This window comes from Hemiscyllium ocellatum, chromosome 36 (genome assembly GCF_020745735.1).
Source record: "Hemiscyllium ocellatum isolate sHemOce1 chromosome 36, sHemOce1.pat.X.cur, whole genome shotgun sequence".
NCBI lineage: Eukaryota > Metazoa > Chordata > Chondrichthyes > Orectolobiformes > Hemiscylliidae > Hemiscyllium > Hemiscyllium ocellatum.
The window spans coordinates 36,363,568-36,384,868 of NC_083436.1; the positions used below are offsets into that span (position 1 = coordinate 36,363,568).

At 42.4% G+C, this 21,301-nt stretch overlaps 1 protein-coding gene across 2 annotated transcripts in view; it reads right to left on the reverse strand.

The window, feature by feature from the left end:
- Positions 1-21,301, reverse strand: part of LOC132833445 (probable E3 ubiquitin-protein ligase HERC3) — a 64,519-nt gene that overhangs the window by 20,274 nt on the left and 22,944 nt on the right. For both annotated transcript variants that reach the window (XM_060851732.1, XM_060851733.1), the window contains 7 exons: positions 20,500-20,605; positions 16,085-16,277; positions 14,860-15,017; positions 12,121-12,201; positions 11,312-11,374; positions 6,754-6,828; positions 5,747-5,836 (listed from right to left, as the gene is read on the reverse strand). In XM_060851732.1, the coding sequence (XP_060707715.1) occupies positions 5,747-5,836; positions 6,754-6,828; positions 11,312-11,374; positions 12,121-12,201; positions 14,860-15,017; positions 16,085-16,277; positions 20,500-20,605 (766 nt within the window). The remainder of the gene's footprint in view (positions 1-5,746; positions 5,837-6,753; positions 6,829-11,311; positions 11,375-12,120; positions 12,202-14,859; positions 15,018-16,084; positions 16,278-20,499; positions 20,606-21,301) is intronic.

Consider the following 21,301-nt stretch of genomic DNA (forward strand, 5'->3'; position numbering starts at 1 on the left):
ACGTTTTACTGAGGATTATATTTGCAATAAATGCTGTTGGTTTCAAATCCTATCAGATCGAATGGATCGGTTGGACAGACAGTGAGAGGCAATGAGGAATTTACAAGAGCAAGGGGATGTGATGGATGGCAGTTATCAGGAGGGAGAAAAGTCACAGATACAATCACATAGATGGGTTAACTCTTGGAAAGGTAAGAGAGGTAGGCAGGTAGTGCAGGAGTCTTCTGTGGCTATCCCCATTTCAAACAAGTATGCTGTTTTGGGACTGCTGTAGGGGGTGAAGGGATTCTCTGGGGCATGTTGTGCGAACAGCCAAATTTCTGGTATTGAGACTGGCTCTAATGCAATGAGAGGTATGTAGAATTTCAAGAGATCGATTGTGTTTGGGGACTCTCTTGACTGAGGTATAGATAGATGTTTCTGTGGCCAGCAATGAAAAATCAGAATGGTGTGTTGCTTCCCTGGTGCCAGGATCAAGAATGTCTCAGAGAGGTTGCTGAATGTTCTCAATGGGGAGAGGGACCATCAGGAGATCATTCTACACATTGGAACCAATGACATAGGAAGGGAAAAGGTTGAGATTCTGCTGGGAGATTATAAAGGGAGTTAGGCAGGAGGTTAAAAAGGAGATCCTGAGGAGATCCAAGATGGCGGCGACTCAGCAAGTCTGAGTTTACAGTGCTCTTCCCAAAACCTGGGTAAAGTGAGTTACTCACCCCCACCACACTTACCAAACCACCCAAAAAAATTTTCTAACCTTAATTAGCTGCTTACTATTATATTTAAGCAGTTTAATATTAAGTGGATAATGAGTAAACCAAAGGGATCCCGCAGCTCTCAGAAAACAAAGACCCCTCCCCCACCCTCCTCTCCTCCGGCTGCAGCTGATGTAAAAACAGGCCTTGAACAGATGATTGCCAGGCTGGAAACGACACTCGTCAATTTCATCGCAGAATCCAGACAGAGATGGAATGCATTCGAAGAAAAGCTGCAGAAACACAGCCAGGCTCTCGAGGAATTACAGGGCCGAGTGGAGGGGGCGGAGCTAAAGTCCACGACCTCCGAGGCTGCAGCACAAACAGCTACAGAACAGGTGAGAGCTCTGGAGCAGAGAGTCCGGGCCTTTGAAATCTACATGGATGACCTGGATAATAGAAATCGGAGAAAGAATATCCGTCTTCTGGGCCTCCCTGAACAAGAAGGGAAAGGACAATTAGCGGTATTTCTGGAGCGATGGCTGCCCCAGCTTTTAAACCTGGGGGCTGAAACTGACCGGGTAAGGGTGGAGTGGGCCTACCGGGTCGCAGTACGCGGATCTGGCCCAAACCAGCGCCCACGCCCGGTCCTGTTCCGGCTGCAGAGTTATAGGGAGAGGCAGATACTCCTGGACGCCTCCAGAAAGCTTGGAAAGGATCCTAAAGCCATGATCCATGAAGGATCCAAGATTATGTTATTTCAGGACTTCTCCCCAGCTTTGGCACGAAGGAGGAAGGCGTTTGATGAGGTGAAGAAATGTCTAAGGAACTTAAATATTCAATACACCTTACGCTACCCAGCGACGTTATGCTTTACCCACGAAGGATCCGAGTATAATTTTAGATCACCAGAAGAGGCTAAGGAACTTTTAGACTCGTTTAAATAAATCGTAAGAGACAATTTATGTTGGCTTGCCTCTTCCACACTCCGTGGGGAGAAGTGGATACTTTACTTTACTTTTGCTTCTGGGAGCAGGGTTGTCTTCCCTTGTTATTTTATGTTATTATACTTAACTGTAATCTGTTGGAGTTGTAATTTTATAGTTATGTGTGTTTGTACGTGGCATTGATGCTATCAGATATACTCAGGTGTGGGTGGGGAGGGGTGGGGGTGGGGCGCTCACTGTTAACTCTAGCTCGGTATTATATCTAAATCCTATTAAGGAGCGCCCGGGTCAAGGGTGGGACACTGTTTGGGAGAGGATATGGTGGACCTTTAGAAAGGAAGTAAGGCCCCCTGAGAACAAGGGGGAGGATCTCCATTCAAACATGTTTTTTTTTGTTCTTATTGTTTGGAAATAGTTTCCTTTTTATTATACTGTTATGAGTGTATTAGAGAACATTTTCTCTTGTTTGAAGGATGTAAGTGACTCAACTATACACTCTGGATAATTGTGGATTAGATTAGTAGTTAACTGAGTTTCATTGTTTTTCTTTCTTCTTTAGTATCATTCCTTTGAATTTTGATGATTATATATTTAAGATCTATTTTTATATTAATGTTTGTGCTTGAAAGTTCTGTTTATTTTTGTAAATCTGTCAAAATATTAAATTTCTAATAAAAATAAAAAAAAAGTGAAAAAAAATGGAGATCCTTGAGAGTAGTAATATCTGGATTACTCCCGGTGATACGAGCTAGTGAGAGCAGGAGTAGGAGGATAGAGCAGATGAATGCATGGCTGAGGAGCTGGTGTATATGAGAAGGATTCACATTTTTGGATCATTGGAATCTCTTTTGGGGTAGAAATGACCTGTACAAGAAGGACGGATTGCACCTGAATTGGAAGGGGACTAATATACTGGCAGGGAGATTTGATAGAGCTGCTTGGGAGGATTTAAACTAGTAAGTTGGGGGTGGGGGCGGGGGGGAACCCAGGGGGATAGTGAGGAAAGAGATCAATCTGAGACTGATACAGTTGAGAACAGAAGCGAGTCAAACAGTCAGGGCAGGCAAGGACAAAACAGAGAACAAGGTAGGACTGATAAATTAAACTGCATTTATTTCAATGCAAGGTGCCTAACTGGGAAGGCAGATGAACTCAGGGCATGGTTAGGAACATGGGACTGGGATATCATAGCAATTACAGAAACATGGCTCAGGGATGGGCATGACTGGCAGCTGAATGTTCCAGGATACAAATGCCACAAGAAGGACAGAAAGGAAGGCAAGAGAGGAAGGGGAGTGGCGATTTTGATAAGGGATAGCATTATAGCTGTGCTGAGGGAGAATATTCCCGGAAATACATCCACGTAAGTTATTTGGGTGGAACTGAGAAATAAGAAAGGGGTGATCACCTAACTGAGATTGTATTACAGACCCTCTAATGGTCAGGGGGAAATTGAGACACAAATTTGTAAGGAGACCTCAGTTATCTGCAAGAATAATAGGGTGGTTATGGTAGGGGATTTTAATTTTTCCAAACATTGACTGGGACTGCCATAGTGTTAAAGGTTTAGATGGAGAGAAATTTGTTAAGTGTGTACAAGACAACTTTCTAATTCAGGATGTGGGTATACCTACTAGAGAAGGTGCAAAATGTGACCTACTCTTGGAAAATAAGGCAGGGCAGGTGACTGAGGTGTCAATGGGGGAGCACTTTGGGGCCAGTGACCATATTAGTTTTAAAATAGTGATGGAAAAGGACAGACCAGATCTAAAAGTTGAAGTTCTAAATTGGAGAAAGGCCAATTTTGATGGTATTAAGCAAGAACGCTCACAAGCTGATTGGGGGCAGATGTTTGCAAATAAAGGGACAGCTGGAAAATGGGAAGCCTTCAGAAATAAGATAACGAGAGTCCAGAGACAGTTTATTCCTGTTAGGGTGAAAGGGAATGCTGGATGACTAAAGAAATTGAGGGTTTGTTTAAGGAAAAGAAGGAAGCATATGTAAGGTATAGACAGGATAAATCGAGTGAATTCTTAGGAAAGTATGAAGGCAGTAGGAATATACTTAAGAAGGAAATCAGGAGGGCAAGAAGGGGACAGGAGATAGCTTTGGCAAATAGAATTAAGGAGAATCCAAAGGGTTTTTACAAATACATTAGGGACAAAAGGGTAACTAGGGAGAGAATAGGGCCTCTCAAAAGATCAGCAAGGTGGCCTTTGTGTGGAGCCACAGGAGATGGGGGAGATACTAAATGAGTAATTTGCATCAGTATTTACTGTGGAAAAGGACATGGAAGATACAGAATGTAGGGAAATGGATGGTGACATCTTGAAAAAATGTCCATATTACAGAGGAGGAAGTGCTGGATGTCTTGAAACACATAAAAGTGGATAAATCCCCAGCACCTGATCAGATGTAGAACTCTGTGAGAAGCTAGGCAAGTGATTGCTGGGCCTCTTGCTGAGATACTTGTATCATTGATAGTTACAGGTGAGGTACCGGAAGACTGGAGTTGGCTAACGTGCACCACTGTTTAAGAAAGGTGGTAAGGACAAGCCAGGGAACTATAGACCAGTGAGCCTGATGTTGATGGTGCACAAGTTGTTGGAGGGAATCCTGAGGGACAGGATGTACATGTATTTGGAAAGGCAAGGACTGATTAGGTACAGTCAACATGGCTTTGAATGTGGAAAATCATGTTTCGCAAACTTGATTGAGTTTTTTGAAGAAGTAACAAATAGGATTGATGAGGGCAAAACAGTAGACGTGATCTATAAGGATTTCAGTAAGGCGTTCGACAAGGTTCCCCATGGAAGACTGGTGAGAAAGGTTAGGTCTCATGGAATACAGGGAGAAGTAGCCATTTAGATACAGAACTGTCTCAAAGGTGGTGGTGGAGGGTTGTTTTTCAGACCGGAGGCCTGTGAGCAGTGGAGTGCCACAAGGATCAGTGCTGGATCCACTACTTTTCATCATTTACGTAAATGATTTGGATACGAGCATAAGAGGTATAGTTAGTAAGTTTGCAGATGACACTAAAATTGGAGGTGTAGTGGACAGTGAAGAAGGTTGCCTCAGATTACAACAGGATCTTGATCAGATGGGCCAATGGGCTGAGGAGTGGCAGACGGAGTTTAATTCAGATAAATGCAGGGTGCTGCATTTTGGGAAAGCAAATCTTAGCAGGACATATACACTTCATGGTAAGGTCCTACCTAAGGAGTGTGGCTGAACAAAAAAACCTTGGAGTGCAGATTCATAGCTCCTTGAAAATGGAATCGCAGGTAGATAGGATAGTGAAGAAGGCGTTTGGTATACTTTCCTTTATTGGTCAGAGTACTGAGTACAGGCGTTAAGAGGCCATGTTGCGGCTGTACAGGACATTGGTTAGGCCACTGTTAGAATATTGCGTATAATTCTGGTCTCCTCCCTATCGGAAAGATGTTGTGAAACTTGAAAGGGTTCAGAAGAGATTTACAAAGATGTTGCCAGGGTTGGAGGATTTGAGCTATAGGGAGAGGTTGAATAGGTTGGGGCTGTTTTCCCTGAAGTGTCGGAGGCTGAGGGGTGACCTTATAGAGGTTTACAAAATCATGAGGGTCATGAATAGGATAAATAGACAAAGTCTTTTCCCTGAGGTGGGGGAGTCCAGAACTAGAGGCCATAGATTTAATATGAGAAGGGCAAAATATAAAACATACCTGAAGGGCAGCTTTTTCACGCAGAGGGTGATAGGTGTTTGGAATGGGTTGCCAGAGGAAGTGATGGAGGCTGGTACAATTGCAACATTTAAAAAGCACCTGGATGGGTATATGAATAGGAAGGGTTTGAAGGGATATGGACCGGTTGCTGGCAGGTGGAATTAGATTGGGTTGGGATATTTGGTCGGCATGGACCAGGTTTACATCAGTGGGCATTATGAACTCTATTTTAGTGTGCAATGTGACTGAAAGCCCCTGAATTGCTCCTCTGCTCCTTGAAATACAATTAAATAGCTGGTAGTATTATTAATGTACTCTATTTATACAGTACTTCACAATCTAAATTGTTTGTATTCAGGGATCAAATATTTTGGATGCACTTCTTCAAAACATAAGTACCTACTTTCTGCAGCATCTGGGATTCCATTTTCCATAATTTAAGCTTTGTTTCCATATCAAAGATGCAGCGAAATGGAATTAATTCTTCTTTGATCTGTTCAATATAGTAATCAAAACCAGTTAAGCATATTTACATTGATATTTCTGGAAAATAATGGTTTAATTTCCTCTTCCTGTATCCCCTCCTGTCAGACTTTCCATTGATGCTCTTTTACTATTCCAGTCACTTCATTTACAATGTGCTAGTCACAGCTTTCTGAACAGTCCACTTCTCTGCAGAAATATTGCAAAATCTATGGGCAGATTGAAAAGATAACTGTGCAAAAGCCATATTTTGCTGAGTAACTAAAGTTCCATGTAGAAATGCAAAGATTCTTTGAGTAAGTTTGTTTAAGGGAACTGGGAATAAGCTCAACAGTCTCACCTTCCCAAAATAAATTGTATTAGAAAGAAAAGGGACTGTTGAGAATTCAAAATCAACATTGCAGAAACGTAAATGCAGAAGATGGAAGCATAATTAGCAAGTGGAAGAAACCAAGGTTATAAAGGAATGAGCTGAAAATGTATTGATGGAAAAGCGCAGCAGGTCAGGCAGCATCCAAGGAACAGGAGATTCGACGTTTCGGGCATAAGCCCTTCTTCAGGAAAGTATGCCCGAAACGTCGAATCTCCTGTTCCTTGGATGCTGCCTGACCTGCTGTGCTTTTCCATCAATACATTTTCAGCTCCGATCTCCAGCATCTGCAGACCTCACTTTCTCCTATAAAGGAATGAGAGCTGGATGAGGTAACTTGCCTTTGCAAGCCTGCTCTTCCATTAAGCTGCCTCACTGGACAGACAGGGACAAGTACATCCCAATAGAGATCAAATCAGGAGAACAGCCAAATCTCCTCACAATGTATGTCAGTGTGGCCCAAGACCAGCTCTTCTCAGTTCTCTTAGACCACACTTGCTTCATAAAACAAAATGATCATTATTCACAAAGACAAGCATGCACCGGAGAGAGCCTACCTTGCAGAGTACTGAGAGATATTGTTTAAACTGTTCATATTCTGGTTCAAAAGGCATATAACAGCCTCTCATTGCCTGTGGAGAAAGCATATGATCAATTCAAAAGATCATCTTGGCTCAAGCAGTAGGTTGTATCCCTTTGTTACCAAAATTACAAACATATCCTTTTTCTGGAATGATATACATTGCTAAAATCTGCCATTTTTAGAATAACAACTTAGATTTCTATAGAATTGTATGGTCAAGCCAGTTCACTACATTCTTTATGATGAAGATTATTGCCAGCATTTTCTTTAAGTGTAGGAGCCTGTTTGATTTAATGTGATACAGAAAATGACTTCCTCTTTTAACAAGATGGTGGTATTATAGTTAATATAATGTTTATGGCACATTGTTGATGGATTGCAGGTTTCATTGCTATAATAAACATTGTTACAGACTTTGAGCAGGACATGATGTGAGGTCTCACCTTTCCAAGATCCAAAGCTGTTACCTCACATTACTGTGGATGGTGTTAATGGCACTCCCCTCAGCAATAACTCTTTCAGATCCCAGAATAACCTATCATGATGTTCACATTGGAAAATGTACTTCACGTGACAGATTGTCAGATAAAATTTGACAGCAAGTCCCATAAGACATTTCTGGATAGCTGAAAACTTGAGCAAAGAGGTTGGTTTCCAAAGACACTTTAAATGGAAGAAAAGACTTAGCAAAGAAATTCTAGTACTTTGTGTGTGATCTCAAGGAAGGCCATAAGAATATTTGATTTGATTGATTTACTGTCACACGTATTTTGTTACAAATACAGTGAAAAAAGTGTTGTATAGTATTACCACTCTCCAGTGCCACCTTGGAACACAGAAAAATAAACCAAAACGCCAGATGTAAAGGCAGAAAATAAAGAGATGATGAATCTTACAGTCCTTCTTGTTAAGTGCTTCGCTATGGGCCTGGATTCAGGCACTCCACCATCCCAGTGCTGAAACAGTCACCAGCATAAAGACGTTGGGGTGCCTCGAGTCCCTTCGCTACATCACCGCAGCTGAAACCTTGTTGCTGTTCATCCGCACCACCTCTCCTCCACTGATGCCATCGTGAGTCCTCACTGGGCTGACCTTGCAATTCCACAGGCACCAATACTGATACTGCCGGATCCCACATCGGGCCCAACTCAATTCTGTCTTCTGGGCCAACCTCGCCAATGCCACCTAGATCTGCACCAGTCCAAACTCAACCGTGCCGTCGCTGACCTGAGTCCGCATGGTGGTCCGACCTCACCAATGCAGCCATCATTGATGCTACCAGGTCCTGGACTGGGCCCAAACTTGACTCCACTGCCATTGCTGGTAATCCTTTCATCCCCTCGCCTCAGAGTCAGAGATGTACAGCACGGAAACAGACCCTTTGGTCCAACTCATGCATGCCGATCAAACATCCAATTTTAATCTAGTCCCATTTGCCTGCACACGGACCACATCCCTCTAAACCCTTCCTATTCATATACCCATCCAGATGCCTTTTAAACACTGTAATTGTACCAGCCTCTACCACTTTCTCTGATAGCTCATTCCATATGCATACCACCCTCTGTGAGAAAGTTGCTCCTTAGGTTGCTTTTATATCTTTCCCCTCCAACTCTAAACCTATGCTTGCTAGTTCTGGACTCCCCCACCCCAGGGAAAAGACTTGTTTATTTACCCTATCCATGTCCCTCATGGTTTTATAAACCTTCATAAGGTCACCCCTCAGCCTTCTCTTATTATTATTCCTCTTCTATTTCAATTGGCTTACCTCTTGGTGAAGAGCTCGGTCACGGCAATGGCATCAGCAGGCTGGAATGGGCCCCCCAGCGCGGACTGGAATGTGGCCCTGCACCGCAGGCTTGTGGAGCAATGCGTTTGGATTCCTGCATTGTTGAGGCAGTCCAAGGGCCGATTCATTGATGCTGCAGCTGAGGAGAATTTGGGTTCCCGGTGGTACCTGTGCCCTCTGCAGATTCATGGAGACAGCAATGAAGGCAGGCTAAGGCTGAGTACAAGACACGGAGGCATCAACTGTGGCTGCATCGGCAAGGTGCACCTGAAGCAGATTCATGGCGGTGGAGTAGAGTTTGGGCTAGTGCTGTACCCAATGGCATCAGTGGTGCCTGAATTGGTGAGGGCCACATAGGATGTCAGTGGAGAAGCAGTGTCACAAAGCTAGTCCTTTTTTTTCTAAAAGCTGTTCCATGGCTCAAGGATACTCTGTCCTTGATTTTTTTTCAGAGGGGTAATAAACCAGGCCGGGCTCCGATCAGTCTGGTCTGTTATAGAGATGAAAAAGATTTTGAGAGGCCTTTTGTTTATATGTGAACAGATGAGACTTCAGGGCAAAGCGGTCAGGTTTTAGAAGTGACCTGTATAATGAAAGGGGGTGGTCTGCTCTCTAGCTGAGCAGTTTAGTTCAGTTTTGAACTGGTGAGGAGTTCGACAGGGAGCTGTGTGGAAACTCTCTCTCTCTTTCTGCCCTTCAACTTCAACCTGTAGCCATGTGTTCCATTTATATTGGTTTTTAAAGGAAGTTTGTTTATTGGTACTGTTGTGTATATTCAGAACAGCATAATTAAGTCTAGTTTGGACAGGCTGAGTTCTGTAGAGGTTCTTTATTCTGTTCTTTGGGTTTCATTGTGTAATTTTGTGAATAATGTTTAGTCTACTTTAAAATCTCGTAGTCAACCTAGCTAACTTACTCCAGGTAATTTTCACTATATACTTACCGAAACAAATTGCAAAGTTATGGTCTGGGCTGTCTGCTTAAGAATGTTTGCGACACTTAAGGACTATGAGGTTGGACACTTACTTTCTTTTTTCATTTTTTCGCCATTATATTCTATGTTTTGGTTTATTTTTGTGTTTTAAGATGGCGCTGGAGAGTGGCAACACCAGATAACACTTTTCACTGTATTTTGTAACAAGATACACGTAACAAAATCAAAATAAGCTTGCCTCTGCCAAGAACACACCTCCGCCACAGGTTCACTCTGAACCCACCTCACTGCCGATTGTTGATGCCACCAATGCCGCTGATCCTTATAAGTAGTAAAATTAGAAAGTTAAAGAGAAAATAAAACAAAGAGAAGAAAAAGGAAAAAAGTGGATGGAGCAGACAAGCTCGGGGCTCATGAGTCCAAACACCACCTATTCCACCCACCGCCACCATTTTAGACTGATAATGCCACGTGGTTTCATGTTTTAAACAAAATGCTCACTGCACAAGATTTAAACAAACCAAGTCTTACTAACTGGACACCATATTTAGTAAATTATTTTTTAAGTCCAAAGATCTGAACAGAATTCCCATTCTGTTTTAGTTCCATCCAAGAGTTCACATATAATTTCCATTCACTTTGATTTTCTTTAATTCTGTTTGGAACTTAGACTTTGAAAGTTCGCTTTGTGAGTTCCACTGCCAATCCCTTCGACTAACTTTACTAGGCAGAAATGACAATCAGGCATTCCTGATGAACAGCTTATGCCTGAAACATCGACTCTCCTGCTCCTCGGATGCTGCCTGACTTGCTGTGCTTTTCCAGTGCCACACTTTTCCATTCCGATCTCCAGCATCTGCAGTCCTCACTTTCTCTCAAAAATGACAGTGTTAATTCTTCATGAATTTGAACTTTCTATTTCATGATCAGGCACCACTTGCAGTTTCTGTTTAATATTTCAAATACAGGAACACTTCTGTTTCCTAATAACCTCAATGCTTTTTACTGTGGCTGCTGGCTGATGTACTACAACCTGTTCACAGCCTTCCGAGCTGACTGACCGCTACTATGAGACAAACACAGATCTAAATTGAAAACAAAAGACTGCTTTCATTTAGCCCCAAGGCAACTGCCATATTTGGGATGTCTCAATTAACTCCATATCATTTTCAGATCAAATGATCATTTTAAAATTGGAGACTGTCATATTTATTGCGTCAAGGGTCAGTAACACAGATTAAGTAGTGTGGATTCAGTCTATTTAAAAGGATCATACAGATGTATTAAACAGTTCAGACCACAGTTTGCAGGAACAGATAACTATCTACGTATCCTGACTCTAACACACTTTGACCTCACGATAGAAGGTACTCAGTCAAATGCTTTCTTCCTGGTCCTAGGCTCATTATTGTATCCAGCTCTTAAAGCAATAATACAACAGATGCTTTGAAACTATTCCTGTTTACCCTTTTCTTTATGTTATATTGGGACCACTTGAATCTCTTTGGGATCACGGTAGACATCTCATCTCTACCATGGTGGCCAGGAATGGCACACTTATTATGGACTATTTTCAAAAAAACAGGTTATCCTCACTTATCAGTTAAAACTTCAATTCCTAAATCTACAAGTTATACTCCGAAAACATATGAATCCTGAAAGTAGAGCAAAGGGAACTGAAGCTATTGTTGCCCAGGAAACCAAAGAAATAAATGTGTAAATTGCACAATGTTGTATTATTAGTCAAAGATAATTAATTGCCCATTGGCTTTCAGCATATTTCACTGATGCTTCTCACAAAATACATACATTATTTACGAACGGATCCATCACTGCTCGAGGAGCTTTGGGGAAGCATTGCGCAGCAAAAGCCTGAAATCAATAACATGTCAGTAAGTAGAAGTGAGCATTATTTTCCAAATATTGCTTGGTGTTCATCCTATCAAATTTTATATCAAATGTAAATAAAATGTGAGCGTTAACTGTATTTTCTTTTAGCTAATGCAAATCCCTAGAACCAATTAAGTAACAACCTCCTCTTGCTGAGAACAAAGGTGGCAATGTCACCACTTATGAGGAGCTCTTGTTGTGCAGGAGTAATGCTCCTATTTCTGGGACAGAAGCTTTGAGTTCAAGTCCCACGCAACAGTTTGTTGGCCAGAGTCATAGAGATGAACAGCATGGAAACAGAGCCTTCGGTCCAACCCATCCATGCCGACCAGATATCCCAACCCAATCTAGTCCCGCCTGCCAGCACCCGGCCCATATCCCTCCAAACCCATGAGGGTGAACTTAACACAGTCAAACGTGCAAACAGGTTGATTGTCAGCCTGCAAGTTCTTCCAACCCAACTGATGGATATTTACAAAGGGCCATAGGTAGGTATACCACCTTAGTCTGCACAGACGATACTCCCTGGTAATATGCACCAAATATATAAGTGGCTTGTACTGTGGTCCCTGTAGTGGAGGACTTGTCCTAAATCTGCTTAGCAATGACCACTTTATATGAACATTAAAGCTACTGAGCCTTACTTTTAAAATGGTTCAAGAGCCTTCAAAATGAATTGTAGGAATTTGATTTTCTAATTCAATTACAGGATGGAGGTGTCCACTTACCGTTAAAGAATCTTTAATCACTTTCATTACTGGAATGCAGAAATTTCTTTCTTGAATTGTGTGATGTCTGCAGAAGTTTACCTACCACCAATATAATTAAACACAAATTAACATTTTGCAATTTAGTGCATAAGCATCTAGGGGCAGTATTTAATGGGTGTAAGAGAGTCCCTCTTGCTGGCTGGGAGCTGGTGAGACTCCGGTATTGTGCTTTTAATCACTGCATCAGTCAATGATGGCCCGTTCCTGAGATCAAACACCCTGGGAGAGGACAGTTAGCCCAACAAGAGTGGCTGGTCAATCAGAGGTGGCCTGCTGATTGTGTTTAGGGTGATACCACTGGCAAACCAATGACTGCTGCTGTTACCACACCCACCCATTGACCAGGATCACCATGGATTCAGGTGCAGGTGAACGGTGGCAGATGGAAGTCGTGCAATGGAAATGGGAAGGAAGGATCGACAGAAAAGACAGGTGCTCACTTGCGTGGAATTCCCTTTCCTCACGTCAACGCGGAGAAAACAGAAGTAACCAACTGCCCCCACATCTTCTTGCAAATCAAGTCATTGATGCATTGTTAGGTGAATACCAATGGTGGTGGATGAAGGTCATCAGTGGGCATTAACTGCTTGTTAAGAGCCTCAACTTTTGTCTGGGTGGGTAGATATGCCCTTGTCCTTCACACACACACACCCACCTACCAAACTCTACCCATTTGGACATACAGTTGCACAAGTCCTTTAACTCTGGGGATTTCTTTCTATTGTGTCAATAGAGGAATCAATGGGCGCTGTTTGCCATAATTAGTTATCAGAAACAAAAAAAACACTGTAGATGCTGGAATCCAAACCCAGCAGGAGGCTGGAAAAACGCAGTGAGCCAGGCAGCTTTGGGAGGTGGAGAAGTTGACATTTCGGGTATAAACCTTCAGGATTGGGGGTGGGGATAGGGGGAGCTTCAGATAAAAAGGTCTTTGCTACATCAATGAGTCCAAATGTAAACTTAGGGAACGCTTCGCTGAGCCGTAAGGGCTAGCCTGACCTCCCAGTCACCATTCATTTCAATTCCCCTTCCCATTCCCTCTCCGACATGTCCATTCTCGGTGTACCCCATTGCCACAGTGAATCAGACTGCAAATTGAAGGAACAACACCTTATCTTCCGCCTGGGCAGCCTACAGCCCAGAAGGCTCATCATGGAGTTCTCCAATTTTAAACAACCTTCTCACCCATCCCCGACTCCCTTTCCAGTCCCGCCTCCTCCCTTCGAACAACCCCTCCTTCCAGCTACCAACCGGATTCATTCCTCCCTGCCAACCAGGTCTTACCCACCACCTGTATTCACCATCACTACCTCACCACTCCATCCCTCTTCCCACCCAAAACCCTCCCCTTTATCTGCAGCCCACCCTACCCCCACCTCCATTCCCGAAGGATTATACCCAAAACATTGAATTCTCCACCTCCTGATGCTGCCTGACTTGTTGTGTTCTTCCAGCCCTCCTGCTTCTCTACAATTAGTTATCAAGCCCATCTTGATTGTATCATGTAACCAATAGGCAAATTCATACGTTATTCTCTCAGGTTCTACATTTCTCAATCCTGACTGTAGTATTCCACATACAATTTTGGGTTATTTCCACATTTGCAGTACAATTCATTCACATGATGGGAGTTGCATTTGTTTCCCATCACTAATTGTCATGGGGAAGATGATGGTGTAGTCTGTGTGGTATAGGTACACCCACACTGCTGTGAGGGAGGGAGTTCTGGGACTGTGAAGGAACAATGCAGGAATAGTGATACAGTTTCAGGTCAGGATGATGTGCAGCTTGTAGCAGAACTTTCAAGTGGTGGTACTTCCACGTGTCTGCACCCTTTTCCTTCTAGATGGTAGAGGTCAAATGTTTGGAATATTTGAAGGACAATCAGTGTATTGTTATAGTGCATCCCCTCCATGGTACACACTATTGCCACTATATTGATAGTGGAGGGAGAGGATCTTGAAGGTGTTGGATAGGGTGCCAGTTGAGTGGGCTGCTCTGCCCTGGACGGTGTTGAACTTCTTGAGTTTTGTTGGAGCTGCACTCATCTAGGCAAGTGGAGTGTATTGCATCACACTCCTAATTTGTGTTTTGTAGATGAGTGAACAGGTTTTGAAGAATCAAGAGGTGAATTTCCAGCCTTTCACCTAATCTTGTAATCACAGTATTTACACAGCTGGTCCACTTCAGCTGCTGGTCAATGGTAACCCCAAAATGTTGATGGGGGTGGGAAATCAACAGTGGTAATGCTAATTAATGTCAACAGCCATAGTTAGATTTAAAAAAGGACACTTTATATAGAACACCATAAGATACAGGAGCAGAAGTAGAACATTTAATCCTTCATTCCATGAGATCATAGATGACCTGATGATCTTCAACTCACACTTTCCTGACTTTCCCCCTCAGAACTCTTGATTCCCTCACTGTCTATCTCAGCCATGAATATGCTTAATGACCCGGTCTCGATAGCCCTCAGGTGGTAAAGAATTCCGCAGATTCACTATCCTCCAAGTTAAAACAACCCCCCCAGTTTCACAATAAAGGTGAAAAATTAACAAAAGTAATTGTACAGGGAGGTTCTCAGGACTCTGAAGTTTCGATGGTACATGGCAAAGAGATGAGTCCCAGAGAAAGGGAACAGGCCCGGAAAAGGTGGAGGAGAGTAACCAGAAAAAAACTGAAATTTGCACTGACCTGGTAGAGTGTTTGTAAGATTTTTAATGAATTGTGTAGTTGGGGATTGCATTGTGAGGCGCCTGTCATTGTGAGTTGAAGAAGGCGATGTGATTCTTTCTGATACATCCTCACAAGGCGCAAGAAGAAATAATAAGGCATCTTACACCACCAACGTTCTGTCAAGAAACAACACGGAAATATTCATGGAAAATAAAACACAGCCTCCGACTTGGCCATTGATCATAATGAACAGTATAATGAGCTTTCGAGATAGAACAGTGGGTGCCATCCTTCTAACAGTCATGCTAATTTGCTGATACTTTCCTTCAGGGAGCTCTGGATCAGCTATTTGACCTTCAATGGAGAACGTCTTAATGTAGAATCTCTGACCAGGAGATGTATTTCTGCCTCAGCATCCTGTCCAATCATTGTCATCCAAGATACTGCATTTACATTGCACCCTTTACCAGCTCCTAATATCTTCAAACACTTTACAACCAATTGTGTTTCTTTGGAGCTACTGTGATGATGCTGCTCCTACATTAAACGTTATGGTATCCTTGGCTTTTTTTTTCAGAAAAGTCTTAAAAAGTACAGATTCCGAAAAGTCCGAGCCAAAGGTTTTCAGGGCCAATTTAATTACAGCTAATAGATACTGCCTCAGGCAAAAGGCTTTTAGGTTTAAATACAATGAAAGGGGAGAGTGGCCAGTTCTCCCAGCTCAGCTTTTCTCTGGTTTGATTTAGTTTTTGACCATCTGGCTATTTACTGAGAGCAGTCAGGCAGTTTGAAGCTGTTAGACCCAAAGAAGCAGGTCCATGCTGATCCTCTCTCTCTGACTTCTCTCCTGCAAGACCGCATGTTTGATTCTACCTTTTGTGTCGAGGGGTGCTTATGGGGATTGTTGCAAGTGTTTGGAAAAGCATCAGTAAATTGGGATTATCTGTTGGTTTCCGGATAGGTTAAGTTATTTGGTATTCTGTTCTCTTGTTTGTGTTTCATTCAGTAATCAACTCAGTGGTTTAACCAACTGCATCCCTCCTGGAATAACCACATTACACCTGCGTAAAACAACCAGCAAAGTTAGGGTCTGGGCTACTTCCTTGAAATGTTTTGAGGGAGTCTGGCCTGGTCCATAACACACTGTAGTAGAGGAACTGTAGAAGTACATGTTCTTTTTGAATTATTTTCCTTTAATTATGACCAGCTGTGTTTTCAATCATGTTTAAATATTAAAACTCACCAAGAATTTTAAAATAACTGTCTTCAAGTGAGAGAATGGATCTGCTTAAAGATTCGAGCAGCGTTGCTGAGTCCCTTGACTCTCCCAGGACAGCAATGAGCTCTGGTATTATAATGTAAACTCGCAGTGTTTCCACACAGGTCGGAGATCGAGGTAATGATGGGATCAGGTGATGCTGGACTGCAGTCTTCACCTGTAAGATCATGAATAACAGGATATATATAAAACTCCTTTATAATAAGTACATTCCTCATTATTAATGTAGTGCTCCTCAATTAAACATTTTTAAAAAAATCCTCATTGACATTACAATGTTAGATCATTAATTTCCAAAAAAATGACTTATTGTGCTGTTCGATAGATGGGTATGGTGCTTACACTGTTGGAAGCAAAAATAGAGATTGCTGGAAAAGCTCAGCAGGTCTGGCAGCACCTGTGGAAAGAAACCAGTTAACATTTTGGGTCGAGTGATCCTTCCTGAGCTTATACTATTGGGGTTGGTATTTCCAATGACAGAAATTTCAAGCAATGTCACAGATTAAACACACAGGTGTGAAAATTCCTTATTTCAGGCTATTCCCTAATTCAGGCTCTTTCCACATAATGATTTGTACATGCCTGTTTTTGATGGTTTTTCTGATGGTTTACAGAAGACAGGGGATGAAGAGATGTTCGGTCATTTACCCTTTGCTTTGTAATAGTGTTTTGTTACAATGGGCAAGTGAAGGGTGAAGTATTGGTTCTCAAAATCCTTTGGACCTACACAATTGGAGCTCAATTTGTAAAGTGACAGTGAAAAAAACTAGAAGAATCAGGGTTGGAGGGTTGAGCTATAGGGAGAGGCAGTATAGCTGGGCTATTTTCCCTGGAGCATTGGATGCTGAGGGGTGACCTTATAGAGGTTTATAAAATCACGATGGGCATGGATAGGGTAAATAGACAAGGTATTTTCCCTGGGGTGGAGGAGTCCAGAACTAGAGGGCATATGTTTAGGGTGAGAGAGGGGAAAGATTTAAAAGGACCTAAGAGGCAACTTTTTCACAGAGAAGGTGGTGTGTGTATGGAATGAGCTGCCAGAGGAAATGGTGGAGGCTGGTACAATTGCAACATTAAAAGGCATCTGGATGAGTATATGATTAGGAAGAATTTTGAAAAATATGTGCTGGCAAATGGGATGAGGTTAATTTAGGATATCTGGTCACATGGACAGTTGCACTGAATGGTCTGTTTCCATGCTGTACATCTCTAAGATTCTAAATATCTTTTCTTTTTTCACACATCCATGGAATCTCATGTTCTGAAATCAGATCTAATATACTAGGAATAACATTTTCAGTTCTTGGAGGTTCTGACATGCACATTTGAAACGTTTTGTCTTTAGCTGGCCTGCTGTGTGATTCATGCATCTTCTGCTTTCTATTTCAGCTGACAACTGTGTTACCTAACACAGTTAGGATTGTTAGACTGTAGTAAAGCAACTGGCTGAACTGAATGGTTCATAGCCAATAATGAAAAACAGTTTTGCATTGAATCAATAGATCAATTTATATTGCATTATTGACTTAGAAATGAAATGGGAAGCAGGCATGATGTAAAAATAATCTGCTGATTCACCACAGAGTCATAGAGATGTACAGGAAACAGACCCTTCAGTCCAACCCGTCTATGCCGACCAGATATTCCAAACCAATCTAGACCCACCTGCCAGCACCCGGCCCACATTCCCCCAAACCCTTCCTATTCATATACATGTCCAAATGCCTCTTAAATGTTGCAATTGTACCAGCCTCCACCACTTCCTCTGGCATCTCATTCCATACACGTACCACCTGCTGTGTGAAAAAGTTGCCCTCTTTTATGTCTTTCCCCTCTCACCCTAAACCTATGGCCTCTAGTTCTGGACACCCCAACCCCAGGGAAAAGACTTTGCCTATTTACCCTATCCATTACCCTCATGATTTTGTGAACCTTTATAAGGTCACCCCTCACCCTCTGATGCTCCAGGGAAAACAGCCCCAGCCTGTTCAGCTTCTCCCTATAGCTTAAATTCTCCAACCCTGGCAATATCTTTGTAAATCTTTTCTGAACCCTTTCAAGTTTCACAACATCTTTCCAATAGGAAGGAGACCAGAATTGCACGCAATATTCCAACAGTGGCCAAACCAATGTCCTGTACAGCCGCAACATGACCTCCCAACTCCTGTACTCAATACTCTGACCAATAAAGGAAAGCATACCAAACGCCTTCTTCACTATCCTATCTACCTGCGACTCCACTTTCAAGGAGTTATGAACCTGCATTCCAAGGTCTCTTTGTTCAGCAACACTCCCTAGGACCTTAGACACTGAATGGTAAGTCCTGCTAAGATTTGCTTTCCCAAAATGCAGCACCTCACATTTATCTGAATTAAACTCCAGCTGCCACCCCTCAGCCCATTGGCCCATCTGATCAAGATCCTGTTATAATCGGAGGTAGCCCTCTTCGCTGTCCACTACCCCTCCAATTTTGGTGTCATCTGCAAACTTACTAACTGTACCTTTTATGCTCGCATCCAAATCATTTATGTAAATGACAAAAAGTAGAGGACCCAGCACTGATCCTTGTGGCACTCCACTGGTCACAGGCCTCCAGTCTAAGGAACAACCCTCCACCACCGCCCTCTGTCTTCTACCTTTGAGCCAATTCTGTATCCAAATGGCTAGATCTTCCTGTATTCTATGAAATCTAACCTTGCTGATCAGTCTTCCATGGGGAACCTTGTCAAACACCTTACTGAAGTCAATATATATCACATCTACTGCTCTGCCCTCATCAATCCACTCAAGTTTGTGAGACATGATTTCCCACGCACAAAGCCATGCTGACTATCCCTGATCAGTCCTTGCTTTTCCAAATACATGTACATCCTGTCCCTCAGAATTCCTTCCAACAACTTCCCCACCACCGATGTCAGGCTCACTGGTCTATAGTTCCCTGGCTTGTCTTTACCACCCTTCTTAAACAGTGGCACCATGTTAGCCAATCTCCAGTCTTCCAGCAGCTCACCTGTGACTATCGATGATATACATATATCAGCCAGAGGCCCAGCAAACACTTCTATAGCTTCCCACAGAGTTCTAGGGTACACCTGATCAAGTCCTGGGGATTTATCCACCTTTACCCGTTTCAAGACATCCAGCACTTCCTCCTCTGTAATCTGGACATTTTGCAAGATGTCACCACCTATTTCCCTTCAGTCTATATCTTCCATATCCCTTGCCACAGTAAATACTGATGCAAAATATTCATTTAGTATCTCCCCCATTTTCGGCGGCTCTACACAAAGGTCGCCTTGCTGATCTTTGAGGGAGCCTATTCTCTCCCTAGTTACTCTTTTGTCCTGAATGTATTTGTAAAGACTCTTTGAAATCTCCTTAATTCTATTTGGTGGGCGGCGCGGTGGCACAGTGGTTAGCACTGCTGCCTCACAGTGCCAGAGACCCAGGTTCAATTCCTGCCTCAGGCAACTGTCTGTGTAGAGTTTGCACATTCTCCCCGTGTCTGTGTGGGTTTCCTCCGGGTGCTCCGGTTTCCTCCCACAGTCCAAAAATGTGCAGGTTAGGTGAATTGGCCATGCTAAATTGCCCATAGTGTTAGGTGAAGGGGTAAATGTAGGGGATTAGGTCTGGGTGGGTTGCTCTTCGAAGGGTTCGTGTGGACTTGTTGGGCTGAAGACCCTGTTTCCACACTGTAAGTAATCTAATCTAATCTATTTGCCAAACCACTAAAGACCGTTTTCACCTTCTGTATGTTTGTTTTGATCCTTGATGCTAGTATTCCTGGACAAGTCAGATCCCAGAATCAAACCCCACTTGATCAATCGTATGCTTAATTCTAATTTTTAGATATTTAACATGGCAGTGAGTCAATAAAACACATTCACATGAGGCTACAAGATGACCTTTAACAGTAGAATGTGAGTTTATTGCACAAAAGAGAAAAAGGCGGATGGGCATGAAACATCAAATAGTGAAAATGACCAGAGAATGAGTGTAAACAACACAGAATCACATAAATAGCCCTGAATGTGAAAAGATTTATAAAAGGACACTCTAGTATTTCACAGTGGGTGAAACTAAACACTATCAGGGTGAATTTGTTTTGAGACATATCAGGGAGTGCAACAATTTTGTAGAGGAATCTTTTCGACATTTGAACCTATAATTTGCAATTTAAGATGCTTTCACTCTCAAGTTGTAGCTGACGTGGAATGCATTTTGTAATATTAAGACAATTATAGTCCTATTGAGTGGAACATGCTGTTGAGAAGGTGAAAATCATTACAAATTTGGTAAGATTCAAGCTGAAATGCTTTTTAAACAAAACAAAAATTTAAAAATCGATTATACATTTTGGAAAAAACACAAAACATTACCTGCTGCAAAACTGAGGAGTTTTTTGCTAACATCACAAAGCCCAGATATGCTGCAGACAGATTCAGACCAGATGTTTCCCCATTTGTTTTGAAATGGCCATCTTTGCTGATTTGAAAGATATAAAGAATGTTTCCATTATACGTCAGTAATCAATCTAATATTGAACTAGTTTCTTCAAATTTACTGCAGTTTGATTTGAAGTACAATTTCTTGTGTTAACACAATGTTTACAGTCATCCAAAACAGCAGGTGGCACCATGTGCTGGAGGTCAAACAAACAGTCTCCCCGGCTGAACTGTCACCTTCACCACATGTGCAATGATCCAATAAAGAGATAGGTAAAATTCTTACAGCCCTCCCGCCCAACATCCCATGAATTCCACGGAATGATGGTGTGTTTTGGATCCAAACTCCATCATCATTAACCCTCATTAATCCTTGTACTCATCTTCAATCAGTGAAATTGACTTTGTGTAGCCAATGCCAACTCAACAACATTTATATAGCATCTATAATGCAACAAAACATTCCAAGCAGCTTCAGATGTGCATCATTAGACATACATTTCACACCAAGTTAGAGAAGACAACATTATGGTTGATCAAAAACTTGATAAAACAGGTTGGTTTAAGGAATGATTTAATAGAGGAAAGATAAAGAGACTGAGGAGATTCAGGAGTGAACCAAGGGCCTGAACGGCTGAAAACCTGGCAATCAATTTTATGGGAAAAGGGGATCACAGATATACAAGAGGCAGCACTGGAGGAATGCAGAGTTCTCGAGTTTAAGGGGTTTGCTGGT